General features: G+C 35.1%; 1 protein-coding gene across 1 annotated transcript in view; it reads left to right on the plus strand.

Annotated features, from left to right (window-relative positions):
* Positions 1–2,033: 2,033 nt before the first annotated feature.
* Positions 2,034–25,475, plus strand: part of Msr-110 — an 88,228-nt gene continuing 64,786 nt past the window's right edge. Inside the window, exons 1-2 of the mRNA XM_067786572.1 lie at positions 2,034–2,260; positions 8,186–8,314. Of these exons, the coding sequence (XP_067642673.1) occupies positions 8,219–8,314 (96 nt within the window). The 5' untranslated portion in view covers positions 2,034–2,260; positions 8,186–8,218. The remainder of the gene's footprint in view (positions 2,261–8,185; positions 8,315–25,475) is intronic.

Below are 25,475 nucleotides of genomic sequence, written 5' to 3' on the forward strand. Positions count from 1 at the left end.
TATGAGCTTTTCGCAGATATGACGACAGTGCAGCACATAAAAACAGAAAGCTTCGCTAGCTAGGTCATGTTATGCGGATGAAGGAATACGCTCCGGCAGTTTGTAAACATAGGAAAGAGACGACCTTCACTGAGATGGACATTTGGTGGAAGCTTTGACCTCGCTTGGTGCTCCCAATTGGCGACTGTTACCTCAAAACAGGGTTAGCTGACCTCACTGACTCAACGTACTTCATTTTTATATAAAACTTCAAGAAGTGCTGTATGTTGAATTTTGGCAGGATTTACATATCGTATCCGGATACATTTTTTGACATTTTACTCCTTCTATTCTCAAGAAAAAAGTACAAAAACTGTGAGTAAACTGTGAACAAATATGTCTTAAGACACGAACAATGAATTCGCGTCACTTGTAAAAAGTCAGCTTTTCAGCGAAGCAAAATACTCCGATTGGAATAAAGTCTGAACACTGCGTCAGCAATGAAACATGTTGTCAAAAGCGTGACGTCACGCCGAGAAAGTTTATTTCCCAGCCAACTATGATTTTTTTGCTCTCTCATTTTTTAATGCGGGATCTGTTTATTGGTTCATGGTTCTAGTGTGTAATTGAATAACTTATCAAACAGTGCACTGGTGCTAAACCTACCGTCAATCACGACGTTTTTGAATTAGTTTAATGTTCTTCAATTGGGAGAGGCGCAAGAAATTTGATGTAGGTATTTATGCTGGAACCTGGTACTGCAATTGGTCATATTTCGAACAGAGGCGAAGTCTGTCTACTTGAACATGCTAGGAGATGTTATATCGTGAATGAGAAATGAAGCAGCTTATAGTAATATAAAATGTTGCCGTCGTCATCAAAAAAAATAAGAAACCACATAAGAGGCTTTTTATCCAGTTTTTTTCATTCGTAGGGTTTTACGTGACGGCACCTAAACCCTAAAACCCAACATGATCCAATTTTCAGATTAAGTTCCCCCCCGTCTAGAAACACCCACCCGGCTTGTGCTTTTCATGGTTATATTGCAAGCACCTAGTAGAAGATATGCATAATGGATTTATGGGCGTCCGAATGTTTGGGCAATTCCATGCCCTTCTTCTTCACATCATACAGTTCCCTAATGTAAAAAAAATGTTTGGGCGTAACACAGGTAGGTATAAAATTAATAATAATATTTATGCCTATATACATATATATATAAAGATAAATATATACAGTCGGTTAGTCTAGCGCTGCAATATGAACGCAACAGGCACCGTCACAGCAATTCGATGAGATCGCCAAACTACGAAAAAAAAAACACCGCTTACAAAAAGCGGTTCGATGCGGGTTTCTGCTTTCGTACTCGTACACTCGGTTAGCTCGTACTATAAGCACTTACAACTAAATAATTTAGGCATAGTACACGTAGTACAAGTACAAACATACTTATATTTAAATATGTATATGATTAGGTATAGAAATATATCTACATGCGAGTATATATGAAATCTACCTATGAGGAATTTGTGCGATCATCATATGCATTAAGTTTGCTAATATTTTTCAATATGTATGTATGTACATATTTATGGTTACAAACATATCTACATATTATTTACACCTTTTGCTGTATATTTGATACTCTTTTTGTGCTTTATAATTTTAGCCTCTGCTTCTTTGAATCTTTGTATGTTGGATGTGTGTATATGTTTCGTAAAAGTGGTTTTACAAGTGTGTTGGTATTTTCATTTTTGTATGAAGTTTTGCCTATTACGTTTTGATCTTGTTTTTGTTATTATTATTATTATTATTTTACCTTTTGTATATTTTTCACTTTATCACACTAAGCTTGCTTACACGCTTACTTACATACATACAAACATATTCAAAACACGCTTTAAAACAAGCTTTAAGCTACGCTTGTATTAGTGCAATGGAAAAAATTAACACACTGCGAATCCCGAAAAGAAAATAAATAGAATGAAAAAATAAAAATAAATGCGAATTGAAAAAAAAATTCATTTTAAATCTGGTAGAAAAATCTCAAAGCCAACGCTTACCGAACTTCAGACTTCGAGTGGCTGTCGATCTGTTAAGACCTACCTTTGGCTCAAATCGTATTTAAGCTTTTGAACAAAATAAATTTCTTCTGCAACTATAATTTCTTATTTCAAATTGTACTTGTTTTTATTTTTTTTGCGTGGAAAAGTGAAAAGTAAAAAGACTCCTTTTGTGTGAAAAGGCTGCGAAAACGTTTGTACGACGAAAAAATATAGCTGTAAGTGTATTTGAAAAACTCTTAAGCGAGTTTTATTTCAGAAAATTAAAAGAAAAAACAAGAATAATGAAAATAAAATGTTTGAGTATCATTTTGAAAATATTTTTAAAGGATAAAAGGAAGTATTCGTAAAAAAAAAAATATAATTAAGCTCCGAAATACAGTACATATTATTTGAGATTTGAATAAGTGTGAGCGAAACGGTGAAAAGTGAAACCAAACTATTTGTTAAATTGATTGCTGATAAAATATATTGGAAAATTTTGCAAACAATACTAAATTGAGGCAGTGCTTTTCTTTTAAAGCCAACAAAAGCAATTGAAATTTGAATTGAAAAATTGCAAAGCAAAATTATAAATTTTAATATTAGATTTTAATTAAAATTCTAATATTAAATAAAAAAAATTTAGGCTGAAAAAAGTGATAAATATTTAAAATCTATATACTATATGTACATATAAGGATTTCCAAGAAAATTTCAGTAAAACGAACAGAAAGTAGTTTACAAAAAAAAAACTAAGCAAATTAAAAGTAAAAAATTTATTTAAAGGTTATTGAGCGATATATTAAACAAAATGTATACAATTTAAGAGCTTTTTCTTTCACGAAAAGAATGCTTTTGCTAATTATTCTAAGAAAAAAATTTATTTTTTTAAAGTTAAACAGTATTTAAAATTAATTGAGCGAAAAAAATAAAAAAGGACAGTAAAAACCAAAAAATTATTATAAAATGCAAAAATGAAAAAAAATAATAAAATATAACAAAAAAATAAATATTAACAATAAAGGAACAAAATATCAAAACCAAAAAAATTTTAAAATTATAAAAAAAAAAAAAAATTAACAAAAAATATTAAAACCATATAATTATTGATATAACATAAAAAATGAAATAAATGTGAAAAAAAATATATATGTACTAATAAATAAATAATAAAGAGAAAGAGTTTATAAAACAAACAAAACAAAAATGTCAAAAAAATATTAAATGCAAAAAATTAAAACAATGCCATCAACATATAAAAAATATTTGTTATAACTAGGAAAAAAATATTAGATAAATAAAAAACCAACAGAAGAGAAATAAAAAAATTAATAGAAACAAACAACCACAAACAAAATAATAAAAATAGTAAACTAAAAATAATAAACATAAAAAAATATCAAAACTAAACAAAAATATATTAAATGCATAAAAACAAAACAAAGCAAAGAAAATAAAATAAAAAGAGGTTTATTATAACTTGTAAGAGATTAAGAAAAAAAGCTCCATAGATCGGAAATAAAAAACAAAAAGTTTGTTTAATGTATGTGTTATAATTGAAAGCAAAATAAAACCAAACATTAAAATATTAAAAATAAAAAAAATAAAAAATTTATTGCTATAAAGTGAAAAACGCAAATAAACACAAAACAGATATACCAACAAACAAGAATTAAAAAATTAAAATATTAAAGGGAAACTAAATCAGAAAACAATAATAAAAATGAAAAATCAAATTTATAAGGAATAAAATAAAAAAACAAGACAAGAAAATCAAAAAGTAAGTAAAAAAGAAATAAGCTAATACACAATAAAACGATAAATAACTCGGAATTAACTGATTGAAACAAATAAATAAAATTTTGAAAATAAAAATTATTTTTGCAACATAAGTTAATGGAAAAAACGACAATAACAACAGAAGATAAAACAAAAATTAAATAAATTAAAAATTAAAAAAATTATAAACTCAAATCCAATAAAATAAAACTGAAATTAAAAAATACAATAAATAGACAAAATAAAAAATAAAATAAAATGAAATAAAATAGTTTCTTGTAGGGATAAAATATTTTTTATTTCCTAAGCCGGTCAACAAAACTTTGCTCAAAAATTTGCTTTTTCCTAAAAATAAACTAAAAAAAAATACAAATAAAAAACGAAACAACTGAATAGGTCAGGCTTGGTTGCACCGGCTCGATTTACTAGAAAAAGTTTTTTCGACAACCTCGTTCTCTTTGATCATAGTGATCATTGATATGTATATCTTATCTTCCTTTGCTTCTCAATATATGAGGCACTCTTCTCTACGACGCCCAGTCAAGGTTTGGGTCAACGTCAGATGCCTAAGCACATCTATCCCAAAACGTGATGAACGAAACGTTATCTGTGTATGCCGTTAAAATGGTCGGCATCTATAGGAGATTCGATAGTACACCTTTTTTGGGGTGCCCCTGTTCACTGATTTCGTTGTATAATACAGCACACATTTCGATGGAATCTTCCTGTTCCGTTTGCAAATCACCAGTGATCAATACTAATAGAAACACTACAGTGTTGATTTGGATACAACGGTACATATTAAAATACCGTTAAGTCAGCCTTACCGGAAGTTTTTCTCTCCTTTTTATTGCTCGAGCTTCCTCTCTCTTCCATTTTAGTTCTCCCCCTCCGTCCTTAGATTCTCACCTCCTCAACTCACCCTTTCTATATCCTCTCTTCTTTTCTGTTATTCAGTTGTGTCCTTCCCAAATCTAGATTTCGTACCATCTCAACTGGTGATGCTTTGAATTTACATTTGGTTTTTGTGTTATGCTCTTTGCATTATTGATCAATGTTCGAAAAGAGTCCGAGATAGTTTGTACTTCCAGTGTAGAGAGACCCTTCGAAATGGTAACAGTGACTGCCTTGGATATAAGATATTATATCAGCAGCACTTATACGCGGCTCCCAATAAGAATCTGGTGCCAGGAAAGCGGTTGCCGACATGCCAAATAAGTTGTAGTTGTGGGTACCTGATATATCCATGTGCGGTCGTAGCTTAGATTTTTATATCAGTTATATGGATATCAAAAAGTTGTATGCAAGAATCCAGGTGTCTTCAAAGTATTCGAGTTTCTTTGGCATTTAACCACCTATGGGAATTAGGCCGTTGTGTAAAAGTCACGCACGTTATTCTTATTTCGCGAGATAAGGTCATATTTCGCGAGATACCTCTCCCTTTTCCGTTGCTTCCAAATACTGGTTTCGAAAGAAATACATTCCAAGTTGGAGCCTCTTCGTCTATTCGCACAACAGACATAGACAGCATAGCCCTCGAGCTTTTATTCGTTGTGCTATGTTCATATCGGCGTAAACGTTACACAGCTCATTGTTAAACCTCCTTCAATTCAGACTTTTGGCACCCAGAGGACTTTCCTCCCGAATACTCCGAATCACGGTCTTTAGATTTTGGGCATCTATAGAGAACTTAACTTTTTATTTGCCTTCTCAGTTCAAATTAGAAAATGCCGGTAATTGTGTTTTTCATCTTATTTCTTGGCTGAGATTATTTTCGCTGTTAATGCTGGTGCCCAGGAAGTCCTGATCTGTTTCAAAGTACTTTTTCTTGGCCTGGTTTAAAACACTACGACTTATTCAGTCTTTGTGAGGTCCTCACAGGTCGGCCAATACAACCTGCTCTCGCTCACCGCAAGACCCACTGTTTTAGCCTCTTTATGCAAATAGAGAAGGCGGAGGTTGCGGTGCTTCTGTTAAGGTCAATGATATCAATATCATCATTATACGCCAACAATTGTACGCTGTTATAATAGATTTCAATGTCGCTGTTTAGATCTGCTACTAGAATTTTTCTCAATTCTTTTGGAGTTAATAATGTTGCAGCTCGGCGGTTAATCCAACCTTTCTTTTCGTTTTGATATGTTCAGATATTGCCAGATATTGCATTTCCACATCGTCACAATCGGGTTGGGCGAAGTGCTACCTCCACAACTTAAGTGCACTCTGTACATCGGTTGTCTGGTTGGCATTCCTGCAGTAATATGACCGGTTTTGAAACCTTCTAACATCCGCCGGATTTGATGGTGTTATTTTCTTGTTTCTAAGTAGGCATATTCTAAAGAAGCAAATGAGATCGGTTTTGTATTAAGGCCGGGATTTCTTCTTAGCAAGAATCCAAGCAAGCTCAAATCTCTCATTAAAATTCATTTGTAAGTTTATAGGTCAAAAAAACTTCTTGAGTTTTATTTATAAGATCATTAAGACTATCTAGTGGTTTCTAGGAGCGAATACTCTGACTGCAGAACAGCAAAATAGCAGTAGCACTTTTTTTTATCAAATTTCGCCAATTAAATTTTCTTCTTCTTTCGCAATACTCTTTCTTCTATGAATCTTTCAATTGAAACTTTGCAAACCAATCTCAAAAACACATTCGAAAGAAATTCGAGATATTTTTACAAAAATTTGGAACAGAAAAATAGACGTGAAAATTTTTATCAAATTTCGTCAAATAAAATTCCTTCTCCTCCCGCAATACCCTTTTTTCTATGAATCTTTCAATTGAAACTTTGCAAACCAATCTCAAAAACACATTCGAAAAAAATTCGAAAATTCTAGAAAATTTTACGAAAATTTGGAACCAAAAAATAGACGTTGAAATTTTTATCAAATTTCGTCTTCCTTTTTTATTTTCAAAATTTAAAAAAAAAATTGCTCTCAATTTTGTAACTGGAACTATGCAAGTTAACCTAAAAACGGCTTTGGAAAAAATTCCGAAAAAACTTTACAATAATTTCGAACTTTTAATATGAGGTTCTCTGAATTTTGTTGAGTATTTTGTCTTATAGCCCAATACATTTTAGTCTAACAAAATACAATTTATAGGTTTCCCAAAATTCGCGTTGGCTTTTAAAATTTTTTACATTTCTTATACAATAAAAAAATTTATTTCATACTTTAATAATAAAAAATACGGCCATAGTAGTATAGCGTCATCAATTACAGGATGAACAGACTACCTGATTCCCTATCTGTGCTTCGAAGGAGATCTTAAGGTCACAAAATAGGTGGATGGTCGGCGCAAGGGTGCTCAAATGACGGACGAGGCGATACATGTGTACACAGATGGTACCAAAGTAGTGGAAGGAGTAGAGTGTGCGGTATGCTGTGCTGATCCGGAAATAAACACATCCTATAAGCTCCAAGACTATTGTAGCGTTTTCCAAGCGGAAATATTAGCCGTAACCAAAGCAGTAGAAACACTAGAAGAGAATAGCTTAAACTGCAACCGTGTTAAATTTTATATTGCCAGTCAAGTAGCAATTAAGGCAATAATCTCGCATAGCACAGCATCTAACTACGTGTTAGAGTGTAAACAGTCTGTGGAAAGAAGCATACATCTATATTGGCTTCCAGGGAATATGGGAATAGATGGGAATGAAAAAGCTGATAACTAGCTAAAAAGGGCGCATCCCTGAAGTTTGCTCCGTAGACGTCCCAATTAGATTCGGCGAGATTAAGAGAAGGCGAGAGGTGCACATGATTGACCAAGCGGGAAAGGCGTGGGTTCAAGCGCGCGGCTGTAAAGTGTGGAAGATTATGTGTAGGTCTTACAACTTTAGACCAACAAAGTTGCCTCCATCATTAAAAAAAAGAGGACTGTGCACTCATGACGGATATTCTGACTGGACACTGTCTTCTGGCGCCACATGCCTTTAAATTAGGCTTGGTCAGTGATAGCAGATCTATGAAGTGCGGTTTGGAGGTGGAAACGATCGAGCACGTTTTCTGCTCGTGCCCTGCGCTTGCCAGGCTAAGACTCCAGCTATTAGGAGTGATACAGCTGTCATATCTAGAAGCAGCAAGTGGCTTAAGTCCTAGAAAACTTCTAGTATTTGCCAAGATGACGGAGTTATTGTATAACATAGGTCCTGGTTTTTGATAGGGTATTTCAACTTGGTCGTTAAAATAAACTTCAGGTAACACTACGGACTCATTCAGTCTATGTGAGGTCCTCATGGAGCGGACAGTTCAACCTAACCTAACCTCACCGCTATTTACTTGTTGAAAGTCTACATTCAATCGTGCTATGGAATCATGTCCTTACAAATGTATTATACTTTTAAATAGAACTAAATAATTTTTATATTTTTCTTTACCTTTAGGCAATTGGCACATTGTATTTGAAAGCAGCGTAGATGACTGGCAAAGATACAGACTCAATGGCGACTGTACAAATAAAGCCCGACTATGCGGCTAGCGAAGTGTACAGCACAGCAAGCGAAGCGCCACCGGTGAGTCAAAAGTTGTATTTACACGTACTTACTTCAGTTTATGAAATGATATTTAAAACAAAACATATGCACCCAACATTATTTCCAAAAACAAAAAACACAAAAAAAAACAACTCTTTGTTTCACGAAATTCACGCTCACTTTTCTTCGAAGCCCATACTTACAACACTAACACTTTTTACCACTTTCTGCGCCACTCATTCAATCAAACGCATACACACAAAAATGCCGTTCCACCTGTTCGCAGTGTAATCTTTTTTTTTTTACATATTTACTAATAGAAAAAATAACAACTCGGCCAACTCGTTTATTTTAATTGTTTAGCAAGCTTGGCTTAAGCGTCTACTTACATTTTGTTAATAATAAAAAAACATATTTTGCAATCAACATAGCGTACATTTGTAGTTTGTTCGAGACAAAATGAGCATTTGTCCTCAACATAATTTTTATAATTTTTGCTGCTATAAAATCTCGAACTCATAAGCGTTGCTTTGTTGTTTGTCTTAAGTCAATTTATTGTTTTACTTAATGTTTGATTAATTAAATTTTAAAAGGTCGCCCCACTCACCTATGGACTTGTGTATTAGAGGTTTACGCCGGTCACTTAACCGGCGGCGACGTGTCCGGCGCGCCAACAAAATGATCGGCGTAAACCTCTGAATTGAATGGCTGGATTTAAGATTATCATATTGTCCACAACTAATGAATATGGAAACATACTGCTTACGTCAATGGTATTTTTGACGACCTGGAGCAATATCATTAACTTGCGAATGAGTATCTGGGAGTCTTGTAAAGCGAAAATTAAAAAAAAAATAATATTTAGAAAGGTTTTGTTTATATGTATTTAAGGAAGTCGACGTTTCGGCCATTTCGAAAAGATCCACGGGTTTTGCCTCAAAATCTCGTGGATCGTTCAACAAATTTCGGGAGTAGCTCCTTGCTGAGAGAGGGAGAACTACTTAAAATGGTCACACTTTTGTAACGTAGTTTCACCGAAGGAGATGTTCTGGGCTAACTCTAATACCCGACGTTGCCACGATTTCTTTAAATCATTCATGGCTACATGCTGGTCACGTACAATGGCGACTTACGATTGCTATCAGTTATCTACTAATAGTCATGACCCTCGTGGCACAGTTTTAACGATTAGCATTAATGCTGGTTTATTGTTGATCGTGCCAAAGGGCGCCTTCAGTTTTTTCGGCTTTTTTTTTATAGCTACAATTCCCGACGTGCGAACAGTAGCAATCCCGCCCACCAGTCGCTACCACGCATCCTGACCCTTATACCACATGCCAGCACAGAAGCCATAGGACTGCGACTTCAAACTCATACCTTCGTCGAAGTCACTTTCCTAGAATCTCTAAGTGTAACTTCGAAGACATTCTGGCGGATGTTTTTGTCGCGCTATGCTTCCGAGTTACAGAAAAAAAAACATCTTGAAACGTTAGGGAGTAACTATTCGGTCAAAGATGCCGCCCTCGAAATCATAAGCAGTCTAAGTGGATATCATTACGTAACTCATGGGTGAAAATCGTATAATCCTTGGCGCATCTATACAATTTAAACTTTACAAGGACCGTGGATAAAAGTTTAGAAATGTAGACTAAAAGTTGCAGACGTTTGGGTTCGATACATTGACCTCAATAGTCTTCGTTTCCGGCCTTATGATATAAGAGCTCATTATGGATGGCCGCCTTCAGTTTTCAGACAAGTTCGACTATCCCCTACGTTAGGGTTGTAGAACACCCTGTAATTTCGTCCACTGTCTTGAGAAAGCTTTTGCTTTACCACTTTGAGTGTTCTTGCGAAGGACAAAGCCTAACCTGGTTAAAAAATGTGCCGCGTATTCACATTTGTAACTGGAGCCGTCACGTCTAGGTCGTATTTAAACATGTTTGATAGGCTATATCCAATGTGATTCACTCCAAGGGACACGTTTTGGATAGGGCCGCCAACTTTAGGAAATGTCAAACCGGGATACTTGGGTGTTGAATGATGAAGTGTAAAAATTAAGATTTCAGACGGTATTTTATAGTTAAGCAAATAAAGTGATTTTTCAAACCATTCTCATACTTACATATATCTTCAACTTAAGTATGAGCTGAGAATCATTTCAAAGGGGAATTTAAACCACTGGAGCCTACTAAAGGATTTTGCATCACTGATTTCGCTTATTCTTTCAGCCATGAGGGATATAAAATTCGGCACCTTTTTCGCGTAACTTGCTTTTTTAACAACTTGAGGACAATTTGAAAATATGTTCGACTTGACATTTTATTTAAATTCATTGTACTTTATTAATTTTTTGAAAAAATTATGCGAAGTGAGCGTTTAAATTTATTATATAACTTGTCTTTAAGTGTTTTGTTTTAATAACTTGGTGAATTCGGTGATACGAAATCCGTGTTATGCTGGCATTGAAATCGCCTGTTTTCTAACTCACTAACTAAGTTTTGAACGGTTAGAAAGTGTTAAATTTCGCAATTGGATTTTTATAACTGGCAGTGATGCGCATCCCTTGATACCCCTTTCGACCATATCGGACCAATTTTCGAGATGAACAATAAATAACCTAGACAGTCTTAAAAGAGTAGAAAATATAGTAACGCCCGAACGCCCGAACGCCGCCGCCGCCGAATGCTAAAAATATGCGAAATGTGCGAAAAACGTCTCAAATCGGCGGCGGCGACGGCGTTTATCGGCGGCGTATATCTCTATTGTGTATGTATGGAAGTATGTACCGACTGTCGTCACAAAGTGTTGTCTAATTTTAAAACCGCGATCTGTTAGTAGCTGCGGTTATATGTACATATGTATACAGCTGCGAACAGAAAAATAGCAGTGGACATTGTTATTCAAATTTAATCAAGATATAAATTCGACACTGTTAAGAACTTTTTCTATTTGGAGACCAGCATGAGCAGCGGAAACAACGTCAGTGCAGAAATTAAAGGTGGAGTCACACCTACGAACTAGTGCCACTTTGGACTGAGAAACATTTGAATAGTAAAATCCTCTCCCATAAGTGCTCCATGCATCTCTTATCGTGCCTTTCCTGATGTATGGTTTGAAATCATGGATGTGTGAAGAGAAGATGAGATAACCCTTGGCGGTTCGAGGGAAACGTACTCCGAAAGATTTATGGTCCTATCCAAGATGCCTACGGTGTGTATCGAATGAGGTTAAATGATGAGCTGTATGAGACTTACGTACACTATAGCATTTTCAATGAATAAAAGCCCAAAGGGTTGACGCTAAACGGTTACGAATCGGCTCTGAAAATATTCCTATCGGCCCCCGTATATTAAAGTATATGAAATGGGAGACCGCAACTGAGTTGGGAGAGATACGTGAACTCTCATGGTAATCCAGCAATAAGCAGATATCAATTTCCTCCTCTCTAAGGTTGCCCGGGGCAATTTTTGCATGCCCTAAATTAATCTACGCCACCTTGATCATAATCAGACCAGCAATGTACTTACAGCTGAAGTCGACCATACCCGGCGTCCGAAGCCGATTGGGCCCTTAATTAATAGCACTGTAGCAACGCGAAAACGTATTTGTGTGCTGTAGCCGCCCCTGAAAATAGTTCGAAATAGACAGAATCAACCTTCCACTATCGCTTCCTAAATTCGACCTGGAAAACCAGGATGTTGTGGTTGTTTTAGCGTAAACGCAAGGGCAAGCTGTATATCACATCACCACGCTTCATGCTTCCCTGGATCTCTTTTGGCATTTTGGCGCTTTTCTGTAAAACATATTGTGCCTGCTGGGACCTTGTTTTAGCCGGGTATTCGAAGGCTTCCGGGATTTTTTGATGGCTACTCAATATTGTCTTCTGATTACGAAATAGTTAAAATAATCCCGAATTAATGTTAAAATGACCCGGAAATGGTTTCGAGAAGATCCTGAACTTATGCTGAAATGATCTTATCCTGAAATAGTACCGAATCGGTCCCTATACAGTACCCATATTGTCACCCAACGATCTAAAATCTGTCTCGAAAGCATTTGAAAATCATTCCAGAATGCTCCGAAAATAGTCCAAAAATGATCAAGAATCGGTCTTAAAGCGATTCAATGGGTTGATAAGCGCAATACAAAGCTTTATAGCTTCAAAGCTTCAGCAACCCAATTGTCAACCTCACCTACGTGAAGGGAATGCTGTTACAAATATGAATTTACCATACACATGTTTAGCAGGCGATGGTCTGGCGACCCCAAGTCCCTCATGGCACTAGCGCGTGGGGCGTGGGATGGCCTAGAAGGTTTAGTATGGTCATATCAATCGTTCCCGAGATGATCGGGCTAGTAGCTTTATGGTGCTTTGTTACCGGAATGTATCGGATCTGTATCCGTCAAAGGACCATCAAAATCGATGGTACTCCTCAAAACCATCGGAGAGTGTCTTTATCGTTAACAACAACAACAAACGGTCCTTAAATTATGCAAAAGCAATCCCCAATTGTTTTAAGCTTATGAAAGATGAAATGATTTTGAAACTTAACCGAAACGATCGTGACAACAACTCCCAAATTATCCTTAAACGATCCCGAAATTATTGCAAGCTGATTCTGAAAAATTTCAAAAATTATACCGAAAACAATTCTGAAATAGTTCCAAAACTATCCCGAACACAATACTGATTTTAAACTAACCCAAGTTAGTCCCGCAAGTGTCGAAAAGATCCTGAAAGCTTTTCAAAATCATCAAAGATTGCCCGAAACTATTTCGAAATGATCTGGATATGTTCGATATTATATCTCTCAGCAGCAAAAGTACTGAAATGGGCCTTAAATAATCCCAAAATAGTTCCGAAATAATCCTTAAATCATCCCGACATAGCTCTGAAGTGAGAGTAGGATGACTCACTTTTGCAGAGCTCCTTAGATCTCGATCCCGTACTCTTAATATCCTTAGAATTATAACGAGTACAAAAAATTTAAAGTAACTGTGGTGCACCTGCATCAGCTCGTAGATCTATCAAGGATATTTCGAATCTGTGTGCCGAATTTCTGGGCGACTAGGGTTTTGAGATCAAAACGATCTAGGGTGTGTTTATACAATATGAAAATCAAATTAAAGCCTGAGATGATGACTTTAATTCATAGTAATCTTGATTGCAATAATTGAATCCGTTTTCGCGCTATAGACGCAAGTATGGACCCGGGGTACCGCTGGCTAAGTTTTTGTGATATTGCTATCAAATTAAATGATTTTACAGGGGTATTTGAATAGAAGAGCTTTCGTTTTAAAATATATATTTCTTATGGATATACTGACCTAAATGTGGACCAGTGGTAGCTCTCCATTGCGTTTTTAAAATATGGGCATCTAGTGATAGATTTTTACCTATATTCGGTAGGCCTGTGACCAGGTAGTTAAATATATTTCATATTACTTAATGTTTTAGGGTCTGGGGATATAGACCAAAATGTGGTCCCAAGTAACTCTAGGGTGGGTGTGCTTATGCAATATGGGTATCAAATGAAAGCTGTTGATGAGGTAACTACAGAGTAATTTTTTTACGATGTGGACATCAAACGAAAGGTATTGATTGAGCATAACATCGGAGAGGTTTTTTTTCGCCTAGCACAATACGCCGAGCCCTAATGCTCATACAACGCTACAGCTTCGCAATAAATGTTTATACAACAAAAATTTTAAGTTTAACTAAATATGAAAAAACCCACTTTAGCATAAAAACTTCATATAAGAATTTAATCTGTACGAATTGGATGCTTGGCTAATGCTATTGCAGCTTCATTTGTTGGCTTCGTGTTTCATGCAATTACAGAAATCTATATATAAGTATATATGTATACTCATTTTATACATATGTATGTACATGTATAAATGTATAGAAGTATATAATAAACCTTTTTGCAATTAAATTTTTTTTTACATTGCCTTTTCTTAACATTTTCCATTGTTTTCGTAATGCGCTTGGCAAAGTTCCTCCGTACTACGCTTAGCTAAAGCTTAAAGCCGCTATTTCTTTTGTTGGGTTGCGCCGGCGCAGTTAAAAACAACTGTGACTTCAGCACATAAATCTGGGTTACTGTGCTTCTTGGCAACTTTTTGGCTGCACGCCTCACATAAATTAAAAAATAAATAAAATAAAAGAAACGCACACATGCATATATATACAAAAAAAAACAACATAAGAAGCTTAAACGAGTTAAAACTAAATGTATGTACAAGTCTTAAGTAAAGGCCGACAAATTGTTGCTTTAGCCCAATAATTGTTGATGCCGTTGGCAATTGCTGTTCGCTGTTTGTTACTTCTACTCAGCCACTGTATTGCTCATTGAAGGTCTTTTTTTCAGCAATCAGTCTTCGTACTGCATTAAGAATACTTAACAAGCTGTTTGCGTTTGGCAGTCGACTGAGAAAAATTTCAAATACTCTTTGCTTAGTGAATTTGTAAAGTTCGTGGTAGAAGAAGAAGAATAACAAGATGCATACTAAGTAAATTTGATTGTAGTTATGTATTCAGTTTTATGTATTAGTGTAAATATTTATTTATACTTATGTGGATTTATATTTGCATATACTTACAGCAGCGAACATAAAAATAGCACCGGCAGTTTTTATCAACAGCAGTTTTTGGCAACTAAATAATTTTTTTGGTATTTTCGATATTTTCACAAAAAATTTCCATGAATTCCGTTGCTGAAACAATGCCAATCAATATCAAAAATATTTTTGAAAAAAATGGAAAATTAGAAAAAATTATTCGAAATTTCGCACTTTTTGCGTAAATTTATTTGATCATGCAGTTTTAAAGCCCAATCCATTTAAGTCCAACAAAGTAAAAGTTATAGACCTCTGAAAATTTGCATTAATTTTTGATAATTTTTATCCGCATGATGTTTTAGATTTTCCTCCATACAAATTGTGAAAATTTTTTTCCAGATACATTCCAAAATCTACAGCACCCTACGGACAAAAAAAAAGTCGTCAAAATTCAATAGGAATTTTATGAGACCTATAACTTATATTTTTTTTGACTAAAATTGACTGCATACTCAAAGAAATTCAGAGAACTCCAAATATAAAATTCAAAATGTTTGCAAAATTTTTTAAAATTTTCGCATTTTTTGGAAAATGTTTCAGAGACTGGTTTGCATAGGCTAGTTTGAACTGGCCGGTCCATAAGGACCTCACAAAGACTGAATGAGTCCGTAGTGTTACCAGAAGTTTATTTTAACGACCAAACTGTAAGACCCTATCAAAAATCAGGACCTATGTTATAAAATAACTCCGTTCTCTTGGCAAATACTAGAAGCTTTCTAGTACTCAAGCCACTTGCTGCTTCTAGATCTGACAGCTGTATCACTCCTAATAGTTGGAGTCTTGGCCTGGTAAGCGCAGGGCACGACCACACAACGAACTCGATCGTTTTCTCCTCCAACCCGCACTTTCTACATCTGCTATCACTGACGCCTAATTTAAAGGAATATAACGCCAGAAGGCAGTGCCAGTCAGCATACCCGTCATGAGTTTACAGCCATCTCTTTTTAATGATAGAAGCAACTTTGCTGGTCTAAGGTTGTAAGACCTACACATAATCTTCGACACTTTACAGTCCCATGCTTCAACCCACGCATTTCCCGCTTGGTCGATCATCTGCACCTCTCACCTTCTCTTAATCTCGCCCAATCTAATTTGGACGTCTACGGAGCAATCTTCGAGGGATGCGCCATTTTTAGCTAGTTTATCCGCTTTTTCATTCCCATCTATTCCCATATGCCCTGGGACCCAATATAAATGTATGCTTCTCCCTGTCTCGATTCTTTCCAAGTTTTCTGGTTTGCATAGCTACATTAACAAAAATGCATAGAAATTTTTCCCTAAAATATCAAAAAAAAAGTAAGAAAAATTTTACTGAAATAATTTGATAAAAAAAAATTACTACTGCTATTTTTCTATACGCTGCTGTACATAAGTACACAATTCTTGCAAATTGAAGTATATTTATACATATGTGCAGTAATTAATGGCTTCTTGGCATTCTTATTTGAGTTTGTATGAACATAAATAAATTTTCTTCAACAATTTCAAAGTTTATTTCGAAAATGCCATGGCCAGGTCATTTTTTTACTTATCTCATATACCTACATGTGTGGCTACTATGTTTATTGCAACAGCATCGGAAATGTGTGAGATGTGCTGCAATCTTTTGTTATGCTCTATAGTTCAACTAAGTAGTACACTCACACAAAAAACTATCCGAAAATTGTATTTTTACAACTTGTTTTCGTTTCTTTTTTAGTAATTGAGTTACTTAGCTTTACCTCTGTAAATTCAGCTTCAAGTTATGCAATTATACAAATATATAATAGAGGCCAGATGGCAACCTCTCATACCTCTCTGATATCCATATTGCAATATTTCATTTAATTTAAGAAAATGTATTCAAATAGGTGGCAGCCTTGTAAAGTCTTCCTCGGTGACACAACCTTATTATGGGGACTTAAAATGTACTATTTCCCCTATATACAGATAGTAGCGGATATACAAAGTAATATATATAATTTCAGGCGGCAACCCGGCATTAATATATTTGGATCAAATGCAGCATAAAATACTTTCCACTTAATATCCATATGCATACTTCTTAAAAACCTAGGTCAAGCTTAGCTAAAAAGCCTTAGAATGTAATACATGACCTAGTTACCAAATTTTTCCAAAATCGTTTGAGCCCTTTCCGAGATAGTTTGGTTAGATGAGGTTGTGTGTGGCATCACCTATCTAGCAGTCTTAAAATGTAATATATCACCTCTTCACCAAATTTCTTGTAAATCTGTTGAGCATTTTCCGAGACACTTTGGTTAGATGAGGTAGATTGCTCGCTGCTGTTTACGGTTCATTGCGATGGAGATAAGCTACAGAAAATTTCAGCTTTGAAAGTTAGTGGTTTGCTTCAATTGTTTGATGTTGGATTTCATAAATGTTTCCTTAAATATCCTAATCCCATTAATTTGTTTTCCTAAGTTTAATATAGACAATCTTAACAGCAGTATCTAGGTTCCAAAAAATTTTTCTGAATTATTCTAGATATGAATCTTTCGTCGAAATTTCGGTCTTTGCAATACATATGGGGAGCTCTAGCAAACTAGACAAAAGCGTGAATAGATCCAGAAACTCATATCGATCACCTGATATCATCTGCCGTTTCAAAAACGCCCTATATCTGCAAACTTTTATAGAACACTTTATATCAAAATTTTATTAGATGAAAGCCCTTCCTACGTTTTGTTCTTTTTATCTTATGTTTTATGTAATCCTAGTCCTATTTGCATGTGGTGGGCACTTTCAGATAGAGTACGCGATTCAATAGACCCACTTCGGCATACTCGTATTAGCATTTCAGTTTGTTAGACCTCAAGCGGGCGTCTATCTTTCTCTATGTTAGTGGGCAAATATCTTTCCAATCTCGTGGCCTGAGGTCTCCCCTGGTTTTTGTACTCGTCAGGTCAGAACCATCTTCAACAGAAACCTGAAGCGAAAATCATAGATTGATCACCCTATTTTGACTCGGCCTTTTAGTGAATAAGGACTGCTGTTAGATGTCCCTAAAAATTACACATTTACGATGACACTAAAATTATGAATCATGGGCAAATATCTACCAGCTGCAGTCTGTAAAAAGTTAGTCATCTGAAGTAAAAGATTCCAGAATTAAAATTGAAGATCAAATCGATTCTGAGATTATATTGAATAAAACCTGAAAACAATCCTAAAATTATTCCGAAATAGCTCCGAAATGATACCAGAAGCAGTATCGAAATCGTCTGGAGTTTTAAAATAATCCCTAAATTATACAAAAATAGTCCTGAGTTAATACCGAAAACGATAGGGAATCTATACGGAGATAGCCCCGGCAACAGTCAAAAAATGATCATAAAAGATTCTAAAATCAAGTCAAATATCATTTATGATTTACAGCCTCATAAGGCCTCAGACTTACAGCAATTTATAAACACAATTGTAGGGGAAGGGAAAGGAGGGCTTCGAGGGAAGAGTGCTCGCTTTTTAAAATTTGAACACAATCGTCTAAAAAGCTAATCATTCTAAGCACTTTGCAGTAAGTGTCATATAATTGCAAGGAAATTTTGCAGGTATTACTTTTCTTTAATGCAAAATTTACATTAAAATATGTTGAATTCACTTGAAGATTGGAAAAAAACATTGGTTTTTGCATTTGCTCAAATGTTAATTGTACGTTGTTTTTTTTTTCAGTCCCTCATGGAGGCGATCTGTCGTCTAGGTTAGACGTCCCGTAGTTTGGCGGAGCAGTTTTACATAACTTATATGCATAATTTACATTAAGATATGTGAAATTCACTTGAAGATAATGCAAGAATATTTTAGATGTAAATTCCACACGTAAAGTACTTTTGATTTTAAATGAACAAAAATAACGTAAGGTTTTACATAAGCTGTCGTCTTGGCGATTTTGGGAGTCTCGTAAGCCTAAAAGATTAAGCTTTTCTTCACTTGCATCTCCAACTCAATGGCGGTCTCTCTCATCCTCTACTGCTGATTTCGCAGTACTTTTTTTTTAAATTATGAAAAGGCCTCTACATAATTCGTTTATACGTCAAATATCCGTTCGCCAGTTGCGAAAACTGTTTAATTATATGGAGTATTTGTTAATCGTATAGTTTTGCTTGTAGTTAATTAATTTAACACAAAATGGTTTTGCCTCAATTATGGTCGTATTAAAACGGCGGTCAAATACGTCTTTCCAAAACTTAATTTCCCACAAAGTTGATGCTAATTACTCTTTAATTACTTCATAACTTTATGGGCTACTTATAACTAAGCAGTTTCGAAGTTATTAACCTCAAAGTTGGTTCAAATTTCACAAAATTTCGAAAGTCATCGAAATTAACTAAGCCCACAAGGCCAATTCTTAGCCTTCAAAAGAAGCGCGTTAGCCATTCCAATACTTATTTATGAACACAAGATTTTATATGCTTAATAGAGTAAGCGCCTTAAAAGGTTAATTACCATTTAATGCAACTTCTAGATAAAATTTGAAAGTAAATATTGAAGAGAAATTGATAAAGATAAATTATTGAAAATGCAATGAAACATCTATTTACAAATTTTTCCGGTTTTTTTTTTTCTAACTTTTAGGTCCGAATTCCCCTACATTCAACATCGATATTACGACACCCCCTTATAATCTCGTATTTCTTAATAATCTCGCTTTAGCCTTGAACTTGAATTTTATGAAGCTTTGTCAAAAAGGTCAATCATTGTGAAATTCCATCCATATTAAGATCTTGATTACTCTAAAATCCTGTGAAGGATATTTCGGAGCAATGCCTATCACATAGAACACATACTTATCGATGAGATGCTATTCAAGTGCAACGCCTAAGATAGTAATAAGGCAATACCGAAGTATATTCATTTAGTTCTACCGGACAAAACTGCCAAGCATAAAGGAACTCAGTTATTCCATTTCAGGATTCCCCATACAACTGTAGCTTTAAGAATTTTCCATTATATTCGTTCGAACCAAATGGACAGTGATCCATCAGAACAAGAATCATCACGGATAAAATAATGATTGTGGTGCATTGCCTGTAATCCACTACCAATCAGCAGGATCTTGCTATCCAGCAAAAGGGAGTGCCTTTTTGTCGTTTACTTATCGGCATAAGGTGCACCTAGGGGCGGTTAACGTAGCTCCAAATTCTCTGCAGCCCCCAAGTGATCTTTATGACATGGGATATTGCGCAACTAGTATATACTTATCCTAAAATATTTCCAGGCAATCGAAAGCGAGGTTACGCACTCACACTGGTGCATTGCCTGTAATCCACTACCAATCAGCAGGATCTCGCTATCCAAAAAAAGGGAGTGCCTTTTTGTCGTTTACTTAGCTGCATAAGGTGCACCTAGGGGCGGTTAACGTAGCTCCAAATTCTCTGCAGCCCCCAAGTGATCTTTATGACATGGGATATTGCGCTGCTAGTTTATACTTATCCTAAAATATTTCCAGGCAATCGAAAGCGAGGTTACGCACTCACAGTTGAGCCATAGTTTCCGCTTCGCTGTCCAAGTAGTTAAATTCCCTTACCACCGCATCCTTAAATACTGCAACCTTCACTTTGGAGACGGTACAGTCATTGGGGAGCTTCAAATTGCGATTTGGTCAAGCTACTCATAGAAATTCTCCCCCTTCCTTACAACCTTCCTGTCAAACTGTAACCCACGCGTGAACCACCTCATTTAAATCTCTAATACCGGTTTGTAATATTTCATGAATAAAGTCTATGTTAGTAATTATGCTCACAGACCGGTCAGTTCAAATCAACCTAACCTCTCTGAATATATTCAACTAGAGCCACTGAACTAATAAGCCCACTGTGTCTCTTTCTATAGCACCAGGCAGGATTTTGTTACAGGCCCATTAGATATCGAGAAAAAGCGTCAAGAGCAAATTCGTTGTGCTCTAGGTGACTTTCTATTTGCTTTTTAATGGAATGGAGACATGTTTCTGTCGACATCAATAGGCATCCTGCTATACCGATGTACAGATCAATCAACTGCTCTTAGCTTTGAAAATGAAGCTACGGGGCGTATATGTCAGGATTTCTTAGGAGGTGGGAGATTTTTGGCGCCTTTGAAATGAATGTCACTTTGGACGTATTTAATGACTTTGGCATTTAGGCTATAAGATGGATGAGGACTTTAAATAATTAATAAACCAGAAAAGATGTGCTAATATTATCGCTCACGATAATGGGCAATGTAAGTGTGCTTTTAGAAACTATTTAGCATATGGAAATACAGAATGTGAGCGTAGTGTGTAGTTTGGGCGTATTGTGCAGTGTAGGTGTAGTGTATAATGTATATTCCCAATGAGTTATAGGTTTCTTTTAGTTGTTATCGACGAGGAAAAGACGAGTGATCGATTTGTTATAAATTTGCTGTCGATAACAAAATTTATCAATTAGTTACTGATTTTTTATCCCCGGCTATCGATTGATTATTGAAAAGCTATTGATTATTAACTGTAAAAATATCGATTTCTTATCGAAAAGCTATAGATTTACTATCGAAAAGGAATCATTGTATATCGAAAAGTTATCGATTAGATAAAATAAAAATATAATTTTATAATTTAATAAAAATATAATTTTGTCATCGGCCAGTTATCGACTATTCATCGGTTTGTTAGCAAACAGATGCCCATAAAGTTTTACTATAAAAGCAAGTACACAAGCCGATAAGAAACTAATAAGAAACCGATGACTCGGTGATAGAAAGCCGATAACAAACCGACAACTCGACGAAAATATTAATTCCTTGCCAACAATAACACAATAACTTATTGGTATTAATTGCTACAGATAAGAAGCAGACGAAGCTCTGCTTAAAAAACATATTGGTGCGAGCTCTACTGAACTTAGAACCATGAGTTTTCTAGATGAACACCTGCAAATTTACACATGGATTTTCACGAGTACTTAGTACTCACACCTCTATATTTTGTATACTTAAAACTTCTTGAAATGTTAAAATATTGTTGAGAAACTAACTGCCCCATGGTTCTCACGGACCGGCCAGTTACACCTAAGGGGCTAATTATGAATAAGGCAGCACGACGCAACGATCACTTTTTATCATGTGAAAAAAAATTCGAATCTTATTAGATCAATCACTCACTTCACAGAGTGAGAGTAAACCTTTGTAATTATTTGATATTATTTAGTTATGAATGTAATTGTGAGTAACTGCAAAGAAAAGTGGCACGGCATCTTGCAAAAACTTAACAAAGTTTTATACAAACATATTGACTTTCCACCTTTTGCTCTCGAGCTGCAATAATTACTGACTTCTCTGTTGCATTGCAATGCGGTTAAAAACTCAAAAATTATTTTAAAATATTTCAACACCACAGTGATCACAAATTTAGTAAACGATAAACCGTAAGCTGCCATTTAGGCCATCGTTTTATGAATGCAAAATGCCATTCAAATCCATTTATGATTTTTTTTATTTTTAAACTTTTTTATTTTTAAAATTAAAGTGCATTAAAACTATTTGCTTAGTGGTATTTGCAATGCAATTGCCAATTTTCTGAAAAAGTGTACATTATGCACAGGCATTGCATATAAAATTAAATTAAATTAAAATTCATAGATTGTTGTAATTGCAATAAGATATTGGCTATTAGAGTGAATGGTTAACAGACATTTTTTTTGTTTTTTTTTTTTTTATGGAACGTGCAATGCAATCGCAATTGTTTAGATGATGTTTCAAAAAGTTGTTGTTGTTGTTGCTTGCTAATTCTACGCATAAGCACGTCAAAGTGCGTCATCAAAAGCGGATACGCCTTCCTAACGAGTCACTGAGCTAAATGTAAAATGCAGAATATAAAATTAAGATATACAATTCATCGACCAATTAATCAATCAGTTGCGTATTTGTTTTAAAAATAAATTCTTGCTATTTAAAGGTCCGTCACATAAGCAGTTTTTCATATAGATGCGTTTATCACAATCATATGCATTATGAGTAGATTGCACGTATTTCTCTGGAGAACGGCAGATCAACCCACTAGAAAAAGTAGTCATCTTCCAACTTTTGTTGCAAGCAAAGCATGAGAAGAAGAATTTAACATTTGCTGTGGCTAAGGGTGATTTCACACTTTGAAAGTGACATTATTTTTCCCACTCGTTGGTACTTTTCTAAAATTTTTCACAGTTAAAAACTGCAATTTAACAAATGAATAGGACACAAAATAGCTTAGCAAGTATATTTCTTGTATAGTGAGAATGCTTATAACAGTGATTTGCAAAATTTTGTGCGTGAAAGGGCAAGGCGAAATAAATTTCAATTGCCAAGTCTGAAGTTGTTTCATATTTACAAACGTAACATCTTCCGTGATTGTGGTGATGTTATTGACATGCATAAGATTGTGTTGAACGCATGTACATATATGAACAACCGCATTGTGTCATGGCCATTAGTTATATGCATAAATATTTATTTAAATTGTAAATATAATTACGTTAAGTTTGTAGGTCCGCAAGTAATTTATTTTTAAATGGAAAACAGCTGCGTGAATGGAATACATTGCAATTCATTGGAAATCATGCCTATTTTGCTGAAAGCACAGGTGTTTTCGATCTTAGAATGGTTTTCATTGCATTGCAATTAATCAGCTCTCAATTGTGACAGCACGTATATTTAAACCAATCACAATCATTATCAATACATGAAACGGCTTGAATTTGAACTCAAGGAAAATCTAAAGGTTTTTTGGAATGCGGGTCTTCTTATATTACAGTCTGCATTAATTTTAATGGTACGCGCTTAGAGGATCTAAATGGCACAGTTAAACTTTACGCTGATTTTTTCAAATCTAAGTATGAAGTTGCCTCTCCAGCCCCGCATTCGCAACCGTGTGTGCACGAAGGAATATACTTTGGATCCCTCACAATTCCCAAGCTTGACTTTAGTAATGGTATGTTCACACTAAAGCCTTCATTTAAGTGTAACAGTGATGGGCTATGGGCTTTACGCTTTTGTTGTAAAGCATTGTAGTTTATCTTTATGTGCCTCTCTATGTCTTTAATTTATCTCTGTTTTCGGAAATTTTTATTAATAAATAAAAGTCAGCTTCAATTACTCCGATTTTCAAATCCGATAACAAAAATGATGTCGCTAACCACAGGTCTATTGCTAAACTTACAGTTTGCTCGAAGCTTTTCGAGAAAATCATAAAAGAAAAATTGTCGTTTGTGATAAAGAGCCTTGTTGAGCACCACCAACGCGGCTTTATTGCTGGACGTTCAACCGTAACTAATCTGGCCTTATTCTCTGATTTCTATATCTCGGCCTTCAAGTATGGATACCATATACAGCGATTTTTCAAAGGCGTTCGATCAAGGCTCTCGTCAGGCCTTAATACATAAACTTGAGTTTATTGGTTTCCACTTTGTGTTCTTATTTTGGTTAAAATCTTATTTGACCAAGAGACTCCTGTGTGTTGAAATCGAAAACTGTTAATGTCGCACGTTTGTCGCCACATCAAATGTTAAAAAATGTTTCTGTATGACATTCTGTAAGGTTGCTAGCTTTCATTCGTCTCAGTTAATTTAGGGGTTGTTTATGACATCAACTTCTCTTTTACTTAAGGATCCTTATACCAGAAAATTTCTATATATTTATTTCTCTAAATTAGAGTACGCTCTCACTCAGCCAGAATAGAAAGGGTTCAAAGAAAGTTTGTCCGTTTTGGTATAAGCTCTCTCAATTTTTTTGATCCTGGAAATAAGGAGGGTTGGCCAGTCGCTCATGTTTGTTCATGACCTCATTGCTTGCTCTCTTGACTGTCCTGAAAAGAATGAAAGCAGATGCCTTCGCTCCTTTTTACCTTTTTATTTGCGTGCTTATTAACAATTTAATCCTAGATGAATCCTAGATGATTCATGTTTCTTTTCCCGGAACTCTAACCCAGAACGCTATCTCCACACCACCGCGGCTACTATCTATATCTAGAGCTGGTAAATCGCCCTTTTTCAGGTCGAGCGTAGTTGTTAAGTCCAGCATATTTTAACCCTGTGTAATACCTGCAAAACGAATAGGGAATTTGATTATTGGGAGCCAATTTTGTATAAAGCCATGAGGCTGATTGCAGGACAGTCAATGGAACCAACGGGAAAGGTTCGTAGTCAAAATCGGAGCAGCAACTGAAACTGAACCAAGGCGACGTGTTATCAGTTGTTATCGAAGTGTTAAAGGTTTGCTATCGGTGAGTTATCTAAGTGGTAATGGACGTATTATCCACTTCTTATCGACGAGTTATCAGTGCGCTTTCGACGAGGTATAAACGTATCATGGATTTGTTATCGAGATGTCAGAAACTTGCTTTCAGTAACAAATTATCGAAAAGTTATAGATTTTTTTTTTCGAAAAGTTGTCGATTATTTACATATATAAGGTATAACTCTCAATAGGTACGCAAAAAGATATCTGTTATCGCAGTGTGTTATCGATTTGTCTTCGAAAATTTTTCGATTTAATATCGAACTATTATCAGTGTGTTATAAAGAATCTATCGATATATTATCAAAAAGTTCTTGATGATTTGTTATCCAAAAAATTATGTTTTATCAAA

The sequence above is a fragment of the Eurosta solidaginis genome, chromosome 5 (genome assembly GCF_040869045.1).
Source record: "Eurosta solidaginis isolate ZX-2024a chromosome 5, ASM4086904v1, whole genome shotgun sequence".
Taxonomy (NCBI): Eukaryota; Metazoa; Arthropoda; class Insecta; order Diptera; family Tephritidae; genus Eurosta; species Eurosta solidaginis.